At 40.0% G+C, this 13,840-nt stretch overlaps 1 protein-coding gene across 2 annotated transcripts; it reads left to right on the top strand.

Annotated features, from left to right (window-relative positions):
• The first annotated feature begins 923 nt into the window (after positions 1-923).
• On the top strand, positions 924-12,671 carry LOC129696224 (lymphocyte antigen 6E-like). 2 transcript variants are annotated; one of them, XM_055633902.1, is made up of 3 exons: positions 924-2,215; positions 8,850-8,975; positions 11,507-12,671. In XM_055633902.1, the coding sequence occupies exons 1-3, from the start codon at positions 2,128-2,130 to the stop codon at positions 11,713-11,715; spliced, it is 423 nt and encodes a 140-aa protein (XP_055489877.1). In that variant the 5' UTR covers positions 924-2,127; the 3' UTR covers positions 11,716-12,671. The 2 variants fall into 2 exon arrangements, with proteins under 2 accessions (XP_055489877.1, XP_055489878.1); XM_055633903.1 differs by lacking the exon at positions 924-2,215 and adding an exon at positions 5,222-5,861.
• The last annotated feature ends 1,169 nt before the right edge of the window (positions 12,672-13,840 follow it).

The raw sequence follows: 13,840 nt of genomic DNA, 5'->3' as shown, positions 1-13,840 counted from the left end.
CAACGACTTCCGCCCAGTTGCACCTACCCCCATCATCACCAAGTGCTTCGAGAGGGTGATCCTGGCACACCTCGAAGGCTGCCTACCCCCCACACTGGGTCCCTATCAGTTTGCCTACCGCAAGAATAGGAGTACGGAAGATGCCATCTCAACGGCACTTCACTCTGCCCTCTCCCACCTCGACAACAGAGACACTTACGTAAGAATGCTGTTCATCGATTACAGCTCAGCATTCAACACCATTATACCATCTAAACTGATCACCAAACTCGGTAACCTGGGCATCGACCCCTCCCTCTGCAACTGGATACTGTACTTTCTAACCAATAGACCCCAGTCTGTTAGGTTAGACAAGCACACCTATTCAACCCTCACCCTGAACACCGGCGTTCCACAGGGCTGTGTGCTGAGCCCCCTCCTCTACTCCCTCTTCACCTACGACTGCACACCTGTACATGGTACTAACACCATCATCAAGTATGCAGATGATACAACGGTGATTGGCCTCATCAGCAACAACGATGAGTCGGCCTATAGGGAGGAGGTCCAGCGCCTAGCAGCATGATGCGCTGACAACAACCTGGCCCTTAACTCCAAGAAGACCAAGGAGCTCATTGTAGACTTCAGGAAGTCTAGGGGCGGCACGCACACCCCCATCCACATCAACGGGACGGAGGTGGAATGTGTTTCCAGCTTCAGGTTCCTGGGGGTCAACATCTCCAATGACCTCTCTTGGACCCACAATACCTCAACTCTGATCAAGAAGGCTCACCAACGTCTCTTCTTCCTGAGGAGACTGAAGAAGGTCCATCTGTCTCCTCAGATCCCAGGCTTCCTTATCTGACCAATTGAATAACTACTTTGGTTCTCTCTTCACTAAGGAAGACATAAATATTCTGCTGGAAATGGCAGGGGACTGGGGGTCAAATGAGATGGAGGAACTGAGTGAAATCCAGGTTAGTCGGGAAGTGGTGTTATGTAAATTGAATGGATTAAAGGTGGATAAATCCCCAGGGCCAGATGGGCTGCATCCCAGAGTACTTAAGGAAGTAGCCCCAGAAATAGTGGATGCATTAGTGATAATTTTTCAAAACTCTTTAGATTCTGGAGTAGTTCCTGAGGATTGGAGGGTAGCTAATGTAACCCCACTTTTTAAAAAGGGAGTGAGAGAGAAAACGGGGAATTACAGACCAGTTAGCTTAACATCTGTAAGTTATTGGGGTAAATCCTCCAAAATTACAGAAGAACTCAGGGATGATGACCATGGACATTTTTAAAACAGACTTGCTGGCTGCAAAAGAAAAAACCCCAATCCACAAAGGAAGAACCAGTTTCAGACCCGTCTGTGGGCCTGGGCATTACACAACTGTGTGAATGGTGTGAACAGGAAAGGCTGGGACGGAGATAACGAGATTTTGGAAAGACAAAGGAAGGAACCGAGCCTCAGCAGACAGTGGTAAACAGCCCAGCAGCAACACAATCACCATCGTGGATGACCCATCCATCAGGACAATGGGAGCCCATCCAGGTGATGGGGATAACTGACATCAGCAAACCCCTTATCATCGGAAGCCTATTGTTCATGCCAGATCAAAACTGGGAATCATCGAAAGATCCTTTTGTCCAGGGACCACCTGGGGGGTTTCAAGGGAGAAACTCGGGTATAAAAAGCAGGAGTCAAGCCAGAACTCGGTCTCTTTTCTGCTCTGTTGGACGGCTCATGACCCTGCAATGATCTAGCTGTAAGTACACCAGTGATTTGGTGAAGTTCCCGAAATAGGATAAAGATTGAGAGAAGAAGGGAAAGGGGGTGTACTTGTAAGTAAAATTGTGTAAAGTAAGTTTTACGACGTGCCCGATAATTTTCTTTCCATAGTCTTAGTTTAAAGCATAAGTTTAGCCACGTATTATGTAGTGTTGGTGAGATTCGATTTCTCATTGTTTAATAAAGCCTGTAAATTTTAGACTTGCTTTGAGTCCATCTTGGTTTCTGTTTTCTCTCATCAGCACGCTCTGGTCAAGTCAACCTTTTATCATATCCCACCATAATTCCGAGGTCAAGAACCCAGAGGAACCCTTTTTTTGGAGTAAAGGGAACCAAACCCCTACACATCGACAGTGGAGAAAATGCTCGAGTCAGTTATTAAAGATGGGATAGCAGCACATTTGGAAAGTGGTGAAATCATTGGACAAATTCAGCATGGATTTATGAAAGGTAAATCATGTCTGACGAATCTTATAGAATTTTTCGAGGATGTAACTAGTAGAGTGGATAAGGGTGAACCAGTGGATCTGTTATATCTGGACTTAAAGCACACAGTATTGGGGGTTCAGTATTGATGTGGATAGAGAACTGGCTGACAGACAGGAAGCAAAGAGTAGGAGTAAACGGGTCCTTTTCAGAATGGCGGAGATAAGGAAGCTTGTTTCTCTCCGCAGTGTGTTACAGTAGACCACCCACGCCCCCTACCACTCGTAGCGTAGATACGTTATAGTAAATGGGGGGCTTATGATTGACTCAGAGGAATGGCCGTCTAAAAGGTGAGATAGACTGTCAAGATCCCCTTGTATTATGACTTGTTTTAGCCATCTGTTGTTGAATAAGATTGACATGAACAAAAAGCATATTATGACTAATTAAATAATTGGTACCCATGTAATAGATAGTATATTTTTGTATAGTTGTATCTAACTAAAAACAAAAGTTGTTTACTGCACAGTATAACTGGCGGCTAATTCTGCTGTGAAGTCGGAGAATTGGTGAGCAGTTAACTTGTGCCATCTCTGCATGATATCATGCAATACAGTCTCTTGAAGCAAACCTGCAAACCTGCAAAATTTCCGCTTTTCATTTTCCTTTAATTTCCCTCTAAATTAATTTCTTACACAATCAGCTTCTTGTTTTCACCCAAAAAACAGCTAACAATGGCCAGTTTCCTTTATCATTGTTACTTTTTCGCATATCTTTCATTCATTGTTCTTTATCTCTATATCATCATCTATATCTCTCGTTCCTCTTTCCCCTGACTAGTCTGAAGAAGGGTCTCAACCCAAAAAGTCACCCATTCCTTCTATCCAGAGATGCTGCCTGTCCGCTGAGTTACTCCAGTTTTTTGTGTCTATCTTTGGTTTAAACCAGCATCTGCAGTTCCTTCCTACATATTTGTTTACTTCAACATTAAATGTATAGCTAGCATTTGTCATCTCATGTCACAAGTTCATCTTAATCACATGTCTTTCGCAAGACATTACTAAATTATTACTGCTGTGATCGACAGATGCACATTGCAGAACGAATCACTTAGCTCAACAGTTTGCTAGAACCTTCCCGCACCGTGTCAATAAACCTGTTTATCTCTCTGTATTAATGTCCGCACATTACGTTGATCGTGGGGGAAGTGACCTCAATCCTTGATTGAGACGCTCTTCCATGGTGGCAAGTAAAATAAAGCATGATGCTTGTGGTTAACGTAATGAGTCTTTGAGTCTTATCTTGTGTCGAGATTTTGCCATTTTCTTGGAGGTTCCACCGAGATTATTTGTCCAAATTCTGGAAGGGCGGAGACAATGAAGTTGCGCCTGTCTGTTGGTAGAGAAAGTCCCTTGTAGCCATTAGTGTAAGTTTATACTGAAGGGGAATTTTTCACAGATAGTCAGGGATGTATTCTCTGTCCCACCCCAATTGGACACAATTTCACTAATCATTTACTCTTTTCAGAAGAGGTTAAAGAGACTGGTATTTGCGAAAGCGGATGCTGAACAATGAGTAAAAAAGTAGTAAAAAAGAATAGAGTAAAAAAAGTAAAATAAGAGAGTAAAACTAAAATAAAAGTGGCATGGTTAAAGTGTAAAATAAAGAGTAAAAAGGTACCAAGCAAAATTGAGTTCATTAGTTCTAGAAGCACAATTAGGCCATTTGGCATATCAAGTCTACTCCACCATTCAATCATGGCTGGTCTATCTTTCCCTCTCAACCCCATTCTGCCATCACATCTTAACCCCTGACACCTGTACTAATCAAGAATCTGTCAATCTCCGCCTTAAACATATTGACTTGGCCTCTACAGCCTTCTGTGGCAAAGTATTTCACAGATTTACCACCCTCTAACTAAATAAATTCCTTCTTATCTCCTTTCTAAAGGTACTTCCTTTTATTCTGAGACTATGGTTCCTGGTCGTAAACTCTCCCACTACTGGAAACATCCTCTCCACATTTATTCTAATTAGGCCTTTCACCTTTTGGTAAGTTTCAATGATCTTTCTAAACTCTAGTGAGTACAGGCCCAGTGCCAACAACAGCACGCACAAGTCCTTTTTACACCTCCAATTTCTGAATTCTCTCCCCGTTTAGAAAATAGTCAACACCTTTATTGCTACTACCAAAATGCATGTCACCACACTTTGCTACACTGTATTCCATCTGCCCCTTCTCTGCCCACTCTCCCAACGTGTACAAGTCCTCCCGAGTCCCTGTTTCCTCAACATTACTTGCTCCTCCACCTATCCTCGTATCATTTGCAAACTTGGGCATAAAGTCTTCAATTCCCTCATCCAAATCATTTTATACACCATGAATAGCAGTGGCCCCAGCACTGACCCCTGCGGAACACCTCTAGTCACTGGCAGCCAACCAGAAAAAGCTCCCTTTATTACCACTCTCTGCCTTCTGCCATCCAGCCAACCTGCTATCCATTCTAATATCTTCCCTTTGATACCATGGACTCTCATCTTCTTTAGCAGCCTCATGTGTGGCACCTTATATTATTGTTATTTATATTAATAGACCAAGTGGGACCTGTTGGGTCCCAGTCACACGAGAGGCTTACCCGATTACAATGGGATCTTGATCAATTGGACTGAGGAATGGCAGATTGAGTTTAATTTAGATAAATATCAGAGGGTAATGCATTAATCAAATTAGCTGCCAGAGGAAGGGATAGATGTGGGTTTTACAACATTTAAAAGACACTTAAGATAGGATAGATCAAGATCCCATTGTAATCTTAGGTAACCTTCTTCACAGTTCACTATACCACAGATTATTGTGTCACTTGGAAACTTACTATGCCATCTACATTCAATCTTATTCTATCTATACTATTACTAAAACTCTCATCTTGACCACTTCCGGTCTGCATTGTAATTAATTTACGCAAAAACGCTACCCTATATCGCTTGGGTATTTTTGCCACCTTACTCATGGTTGTCCTCTACTCCAACCCACTACGTTCTGTTCCGATCGGTGAAATATGAGAAAAGTTATGAAGGTTTAAAAAATTGTGAGATCAGCAGATTGGTTTTACGACATTGAAAAGACACTTAAGATAGGATAGAAAAGGTTTGGAAGGATATGGGTGAGACTCAGGCAAGTGGGACTTGCTCATTAAGCAACTTTGTCAGCATGGTTATGTTGGGCCATAGAGCCAATTCCATGCTGTATAGCTCCATGACTCTATGACTCCTTTTTGTCAATTTCAAAATGTAAAAAAATTACATTCACATCAATTGGTGAAATTCTTCTTGCGTCTGTGGTGTACTACTGAGACAAATGAATACTTATGCAATCCAAACATATGAAATCCAAACATAATTAAAATCAAGGAAATAACAGATTCACATTGGCAAATTTGTTTGGTCATTAAAATAAATGTAATTAATCCTCTTCCAGCAAACTATTTAGGGCTTAACATTTGAATGCAGAAGAAATAGCAACGATCACGTAGCAACAATGACTAAAAACAAATGCTTTCAGCATTTATAAAGGTGGATTATTTTCTTGCTGGAGCACTTCAGAAAACTGTAAGACAAGATGAAGGTTGCTCTATTTCTTCTGTTTGTCATTTATCTCAGCACAAGTGCAGGTAATATATATATATATGTATATATATGTAAATATACTAGACCAAGTGGGACCCGTTGGGCCCCGTCCCCCAACCCGGGGGGGGCGGCGTCTCACGGGAGGGTTGGTCCCCGAGCGCAGCGTATATAAAAATTGACTTAAATTTAATGTCATTCCTTTCATGTTTGATTAATATGATATTTAATATTTTGTAGTTCATAAAATATAATTCCGGAATATGAAGGTACAATCGTCCAAGATTGCATTATATTTGGGCAATTCACATAATGAGTTTGTATATCCAGAAATAGTTTTCCATGTATTCTTTTTCATGGATGTAAAACTATTAATGTGTGTAATCTCAACAGGGATACTCTTCTCCAAATTAGTTGGGACAAACTTTAAAAACCTAATTATTTTTCTCAATTATCTAAAGAGGAAGTTAAATGTATAAATAATATATTTACTGGGAGAATGTTACCAAATTATACTGTATTGATGCCTATTATATCATCTGGACATAGAAGTGGGGTAAGGTCGAGGGGGAAAGATTGTATTTCAATACTACCCTTCCAGCTTCTCAATTCAATGATTAAATACTCTCAAGTAAAATCATATTTACCATGTGTTCCACAGCTTGATAGTGAGTCGATTCATAGCCATGGTTTTCTTTTAAGATATAAATTAAAATAAGTTTAGCTTTAGAAATCCCACCAGATTGGCTCCCAAGGAATCTAAAAGTTTGATGTCTATTAGTCTGTTAAGGTTTCTTTGCAAACAATTGCCCACCACTTTTCAAAATTACCCACTTTTAGCCAAAACTGATGAGCTTCCCTTCTAATAATATGGTTTGATAACAATTTAAAAAATCAATATTGTGTTTTTATCATTACTTCAAGCATTCCCTGATTTCCTTCAAAGGAGTTTACTTTCATCTCTGGGGGGACCTTCTTTCATTCATTTATCTCATTGTGAGAATAATGCATTCAATTTGGAGTACAACGATTCCAAGAATGACACTCTAACTCTCCAAAGTGTTGAAAAATTACCAAGTACTGGTGCTTCCGAGTCTCCATTTACAGTGCAGTGAGAAAATATTCAGACCCCTTCATTTTTTTCACATTTTGTTACGTTACAGCCTTATTCTAAAATTGATTAAATTCTTTTTATTTATCATCAATCTACACATAATACCCCATAATAAAAATAAAAATAAATAAACAAATAAATAAAAAACAGACTTGGTTGGTAGTCCCCTTTCTGCGGAGTTTAATGTTATAATAGAGCGATTGTTTCTCCTTTCTTTTTCCTTCTTTTCTAGGGTCTACTTTCTTTCTTTACTTCCTTCTCTAACTTCTTTTCTAAGGGGCTTTCTTTTCTCAACACTCTCTCTGCACCTTCACGACTCTTGCGCATTTTCCTTACTTCCTTTACTTCTATCTTTTTTTTAAAGCTCAAAAAATGAAGCGGTACAAAAAATGTATTAAGACATATGTGTTGTGTATTATTGTAACTTACCGTACTTCTAATAAAAAAAAAAAAAAAAAAAGAAGTAAAATAATTTTTATACTTTTAAAATATAACTTTAAAGAAATATGACATAAATGGATAAATTATAGAATCATTACAGTACAAAAGAAAGTTGATTGCACTTCAGCCATTCAGAGGAGCCAAACCCCAGCTCTAAGCCAGGGCAATTTTTATCTTCCTCAAATACTTTTTAAATTCACTTTGAAAGCAATGATTGAATCTGTTCCCTTAAATCTTTTGAGAAATTAAGTCTAGTTCATGATCACTTGTTGCCTCAATAGGATTTATCTTGTGCCACCCAGATTATTTTCCTAATCAATTTGAATCTCAATCCTTCAATGTAACCCCAGCACATATCTAACATCACGAACACTTGAGTACTCAACATCTAGCACTGAATGTTCTTGATGTAGTTGGAGGATGTGCATGTGAATCCTTGTTTGTATTGAATGGGTTGTTTTGGTCATTCCACGCTGTTTAGCGCTGTCTTATATCCCCCTAACCCTTTTGCCAGCTGCACACTAGCACCCTATTTCATTCCACTCCCCCACCTGTTTCCATCTGGCTATCAGCCCACACACTTTACCTACTATGTCTACTATCTCCTCCCCATCTGGTTCCATCTGCTCTTCATCAATCCTTTATGTGGTTCCACTCCCCCTCTCATTCCCACACTGACCTTTCTGTCCTGGGTCTCCACTGTCAGAGTGAGGCCCAATGCAAATTGTAGTATCAGCACCTCATATTTCGCTTGGGCAGCTTACAACCCAGCAGTATTAATGTTGATTTCTCTAACATCAAGTAACCCTTGCTTTCCCCCTCTCTCTTCCCTTCCCCACCCTAGTTCTCAGACTAGTTTCGCTGTCCCACTGATTAATTTTAGTTAGTATGCCTCGTTGTCACCTTCGCCTCAGCCAACAATGAACCATTCTACATTTCCTTGATCATCATCTGCTTTGATCTGGCATTTTCACACTGTACTCTTTCATATCTCTAGTTTCCCTCTCCCCTGACTCTCAGTCTGAAGAAGGGTCTCGACCTGAAACGTCACCCATTCCTTCTCTCCAGAGATGCTGCCTGTCCTGCTGAGTTGCTCCAACATTTTGTGTCTATCTTTGGTGTAAACCAGCATCTGCAGCTCATTCCTACACGCTTCTCTCCTAATCTCACAGCCTTTTGGCTTCTTCACACCTCTCGCCTTTGTGCAACCATCTGCCAATCAAAACACCCTCACATATATCCACCAATACACCTATCACTTGCCAGACTTTGCCCTGCCCTCCCCTCTCTTCTAGCTTTCTTCCCCCACTATAATCAATCTGAAGAAGGATCCCAATCTGATACGTCACCTATGGTCTGCAGAGATGCTGCCTGACCCGATGAGTCATTCCAGCACTTAGTGATTTTTTTTAAAGAAAGAAGTATTTTTGAGAGACAGTAAACAAAGTGATAAAATTGTCCACATTTACTCCATTTGCAGTTACCAGCTTAAAATGCTACACCTGTGTGGATGCAACAAACAATGCAGCCTGCAATGCAAATGCACCTACAACTTGCACGAGTGCCACAGCCAAATGCTCCGTAACCAAGGCCGGAGTAACCCTATGTAAGTTTACATTCTTTACTATCTAACAAAAGTATTATTAAAGATGCCATTTAAAATCTACGCTTTGTTATACCATTATTGTACAAGCGGATATCTAGTTTGTTCAGATCGCTTTTTAACTAGCACATGGGTGTGTATACCAAATATCCAGGGACTGTCAAAAGATGGGAAGAAGGGGGAAAAATAACCCACAGCAAAATATTTTGAGTCATGTTCCCTTCAACTTCACAGCTGTTGGCTTTAATCCTTAATCCCTTTTATGAGGAATTTGATAATTAGCGATGGCTTTTGTGCACTACAATTGTCCATAGAGCACCAAGATGATGTCTACAGAGAACTTATCAATTGAGTTAAAACTCATGTGGATGAAGGCATCAGCACTCTTACCATGGTGGGCCACTAGAAGCCCAGGCATGATGTCCATGAGCGTGACTGATTTAATGCCTGCATGTTTCAGAGTCAACTTCATTGTAAAAACCCTCCAGTACCATCTCCAGAAATTTGCCTTTTAAAGGGACACAGGCTCACTCGAAGCAAGGAAAGATACAAAATGCTGGAGTAACTCAGTAACTGAGTCTGCGAAGGGTCTCAACCTGCAACTTCACCTATCCATGTTCTCCAGGGGTACTGCCAGATCTGCTGAGTTACTCCAGCATTTTGTGTCTTGCCTTGGTAACCAGCATCTGCAGTTCCTTGTTGCTTCACTCTGAGCAAGGCTCGCTGGCTTTAAGCCCTTGTCCCACTTTCCCGAGTTACTCACAAATTCTCCCGAGTTTTCCCCTTGATTCAAACTCGGAGAATTATGGTAATAGCCAGCTATTTTTTTTAACTCATGGACATTTTTCAACATGCTGAAAAAACGTCCCAACTTACCTGATGCCCCGAGTACCTACAGCTGACATTACGAGCCGCTACAAAATATCTACGGAAGCCTACGGCCTCACTACGGACTCCTACAGACTCGCTACGGACATTCTCTGAGTTTGAAGCAAGAGGAAAACTCGGGAGAATTCATGAGTAACTTGGGAAAGTGGGACAGACCCTTTAACTGGAGATAAACACACAAAATAATAGCCACAAGCGATGCAGCCAGCTAATGAAGAGCAAACTTAGTGTCGAGCAGAAACTTAAATCCCCAAAATGAATTACAATCAAGAGCACAGATTAATCATGCAATAGAATCCTAGCTTTTTGTGGAGCTATGTAATTTGGTATGAATGAGTGCTCAAAGAATGTCAAGCAGATTCATGTCAGTGCAAAGTACTAAGTTAAAAAATTCTAAGCAACAGTATCTAATTATATCAATGAATTTTCCAAAAATATATTTTTCCATCCCTTCTTCATCTTTTTAACCTAAAACAAAGGTGAATTGATGAAGATAGACACAAAAAGCTGGAGTAACTCAGCAGGACAGGCAACATCTCTGCAGAGAAGGAATGGGTGACGTTTCAAGGTCGAGACCCTTCTTCAGACTAGTTAGGGATAAGGGAAACGAGAGATATAGACTATGATGTAGAGAGATAAAGAACAATGAATGAAAGATATGCAAAAAAGTAATGACGATAAAAGAAATAAGCAGTTGGTAGCTGTTTGTTGGGTGAAAACGAGAAGCTAGTGTGACTTGGGTGGGGGAGGGATAGAGAGGAGAATGCCAGGGCTACCTGGTTAGAGAAATCATCGTAATTACCAAGAGAAATATGACATGCTCTTCCTTTAATTTGTGTTTAGCCTCACTATGACAATGGAGGAGACCTAGGACAGAAAGGCCTGTGTGGAAATGGGAAAGAGAATTAAAGTGTTTAGCAACCGGGAGATCAAGTAGATCCAGGCGGACTGAGCAAAGGTTTTGCTCCCATGCTTCTAAGAATATAAGCAGATCTAAATTATGCACTTTCTTAAGCTGCTCCACTGCTCAAAACATCTTGTTGGATCCTGCACTTTGTTGATTTTTTCATGATTTGTTAGTTCCCTTGATTTCCCCAAATGTCCAAAATTATTAGAGTTCAGTATTGGGCATATTCAGTGACTGAGAATCCACAACAATCTGCGGAGGAGAATTCTGAAAATTTGTAATCCTCCGTGTCAAGAAATTTATTTTCATTTCTGTCAATAATGCCCAACCTCAGACAAAATCTGTATGTAGAAACAAGGAACTGCAGATGCTGGTTTAAACAAAAAGGACACAAAGTGCTGGAGTAACTCAGCAGGTCTCAAAGGCCATTGAGTTACTCCAGCACTTTGTCTCATCTGACTAAATCATGGTGAATATGCCTGTCAGTTTAGCTGTTAGATAATGCGTGCAAGCAGTTTGATTTATTTCAATTTCTATGTCCATTCGCGTGCAAAATATTTAATGATAAGATTAAGATCTATCGGAGCTGTAAATGCAAATCAATTTCCAGAAGCTCTATTTATCTAGCTTTGGAAATCCCATCTGCAGAATAAACAACTTTTATTTAAAGCACACCTTTGATTAAAATATTACCATTTACTGATTCAAGACTTTATTATCTCCTCTTGGCCCATTCTAGTTGGAAAATCATCAACTGTACTGAACAAAGGCTGCATTGAAAGTTCACTGTGTACTGGAAACATCAACATCTTGTTCGTCTCTAGTGGGACTGAATGTTGTGATACTGATTTATGTAACGTGAATGGTTCAGTTAATTTCTGTGCAAGCAAACTGCTGATTATAGCTTCTGCAAGTATTCTTTACTTTATCTATAAACTCACAAACTAATGAATATTGTGCCATCTGCTAGACGGGACCTGGTGATTTATGTTATTAAGTTCACTTAAATGTAAGGTATAGTTGGGGCAATTTTTTTCTTCAGTGGGTCTCTTCACAAAATTAATGTTTAGCCTTCTATCTTTATTTTCTTCATTAATTAACTACAGTGAACTCGCATTGTGTGGAATGCAACAATAGGTTCCCTGATACCACCGATTATTCATAAAAGTAAAACAAATACAAATAATCCATCAAGTTAAAGTAGTCAAGGAATACATTGAAAACTTGCAGCTTTTATTAAAATGCACATTACATTTATGACTCGGATCAGTACAAAGCAATTTGAGACTACTGGGCAGAACTTGACGTGTAAATTTAAGATTAAGCAAAACCTTATAGCTTTATTTTAAACATTGACAATTTTGTTATAAAATCATCAAGTGCAATACATAAGTGATATTATTATGATCTACTATTGTATTCAACGGTGATAAAATAAAAATAGTGAAGTATTGTAATTTGCTATGTTATCTGTGCATGTTGGCTGTTCTAGTTATTCTTAATTTGTTTTATGAGGATCAATTTTAATAACCAAAATGTAATGATGTTCACAGTGCATGTAACATGTACTAGGCAAAATGATTAAAGCAGGAAGGCACTGCACATTGCAACGTGGATGCTCATAGCTAACGAAGATGATGTAATGATCATGTCCCTGTTCGCATAACTCCTTGAAGAGATTCCTTTACTTAACTTTTTGACCTTTCAATTAAATCATCTGTTCTAATATCATTTGATGTAAATCATTATCAAATTGTGTTTAATAAATCTCGTCTGAAATGTCTTGGATCTACTGTTTTGCTAAAAGTTTTAAGCTGAAAAACTGATAACAAGCTAGTGTTATTGTAATCAATAAATGATTTGAGCACTTTTCCTCACTACTAATTACTAAACAAGAACAAGAAATAAAGACACATTGGGCTTTTTCCATAAAAAAAAGATATGAGATTTGTCCTGTTCCAATATATCTGATTAATTCCTAACCAGGATATTCAAGAAATGACAAAGTACTGACAAGGTATGGTGAAAACACAATTCACTCTTGATTTGGATATCAAGCAATAACAAATTAGTGATTCTCATTATAAAACTAGTGTAGCATTTCTTGCGGTTGCAAGGGAAAATACCAGGAAAGGGGCTGGTTTGGGTGGGAAAGGACGAATTAACCAGGGAGTTACGGAGGGAGTGGTCTCTGCGAAAAGCCGAAAGGGGAGGAGATAGGAAGATGTGGCCTGTGGTGGGATCCCGTTGGAGGTGGCAAAAATGTCGGATGATTATCTGTTGTATGTGACAGCTGGTAGGGTGGAAGGTGAGGACAAGAGGGACTCGTCCTTGTTACGAGTGGGGGAATGGGGAGTGAGAGCAGAGCTACGGGATATAAAGGAGAGTCGAAGAGGGAAACCCCCGTTCCCTAAAGAATGAGGACATCTCCGATGCCCTGGTTTGGAACATCTCATCCTGGGTGCAGATGCGGCGTAGATGGAGAAATTGGGAGTAGGGGATAGAGTCCTTACAGGAAGCAAGGTGGGAAGAAGTGTAGTCCAGATAGCCATGGGAGTCAGTGGGTTTGTAGTAGATGTCGGTCAGTAGTCTGTTACCTGCGATGGAGATAGTGAGGTCTAGAAACAGTAGGGAGATGTCAGAAATGGTCCAGGTGAATTTGAGTGCCGGATGGAAGTTAGTGGTGAAATGGATGAAATCAGTAAGTTCTGCATGGGTGCAGGAGGTAGCACCAATGAAGTTGTCAATGTAATTTTCCCACCGCAAATTGGAGGAGCAGCACCTCATGCTTGGGTAGTTTACACCAAAGACCATAGAGCGGAGCAAGATGGTCCACTCGACGAAAAAACTGTAGTAGATCATGGGTAATTTTTAGTGCCATCTTCGGAACCGGCTTCGCGATTCGTATCTTTGTCTGCAAGTGCAGAGAACGAGCGCCACGTTAGAAATGCCAGCATCGCACATTAATGTTCTTACATTCTATGATCTTTGCTAGGATCTTTGTTTTTTACTTTCATTTGTCTTTACCTTTCAAATGTGTGACAGACAGGAAGTGTCAGATCCAGGTCACTCT

This window comes from Leucoraja erinacea, chromosome 4, assembly GCF_028641065.1.
Source record: "Leucoraja erinacea ecotype New England chromosome 4, Leri_hhj_1, whole genome shotgun sequence".
Classification (NCBI taxonomy): Eukaryota; Metazoa; Chordata; class Chondrichthyes; order Rajiformes; family Rajidae; genus Leucoraja; species Leucoraja erinaceus.
Note: the sequence above shows the minus strand (reverse complement) of the source record. Positions and strands in the feature narration are given on the sequence as shown.

Excerpts from the sequence above, each read along its gene's own strand:
- LOC129696224 (XM_055633902.1), top strand. The coding sequence starts at position 2,128 with ATGCTCGAGTCAGTTATTAAAGATGGGATAGCAGCACATTTGGAAAGT. Across the intron at positions 2,216-8,849 it reads TCAGCATGGATTTATGAAAG|TTACCAGCTTAAAATGCTAC; the intron begins GTAAATCATGTC and ends CTCCATTTGCAG. Across the intron at positions 8,976-11,506 it reads CAAGGCCGGAGTAACCCTAT|TTGGAAAATCATCAACTGTA; the intron begins GTAAGTTTACAT and ends GGCCCATTCTAG.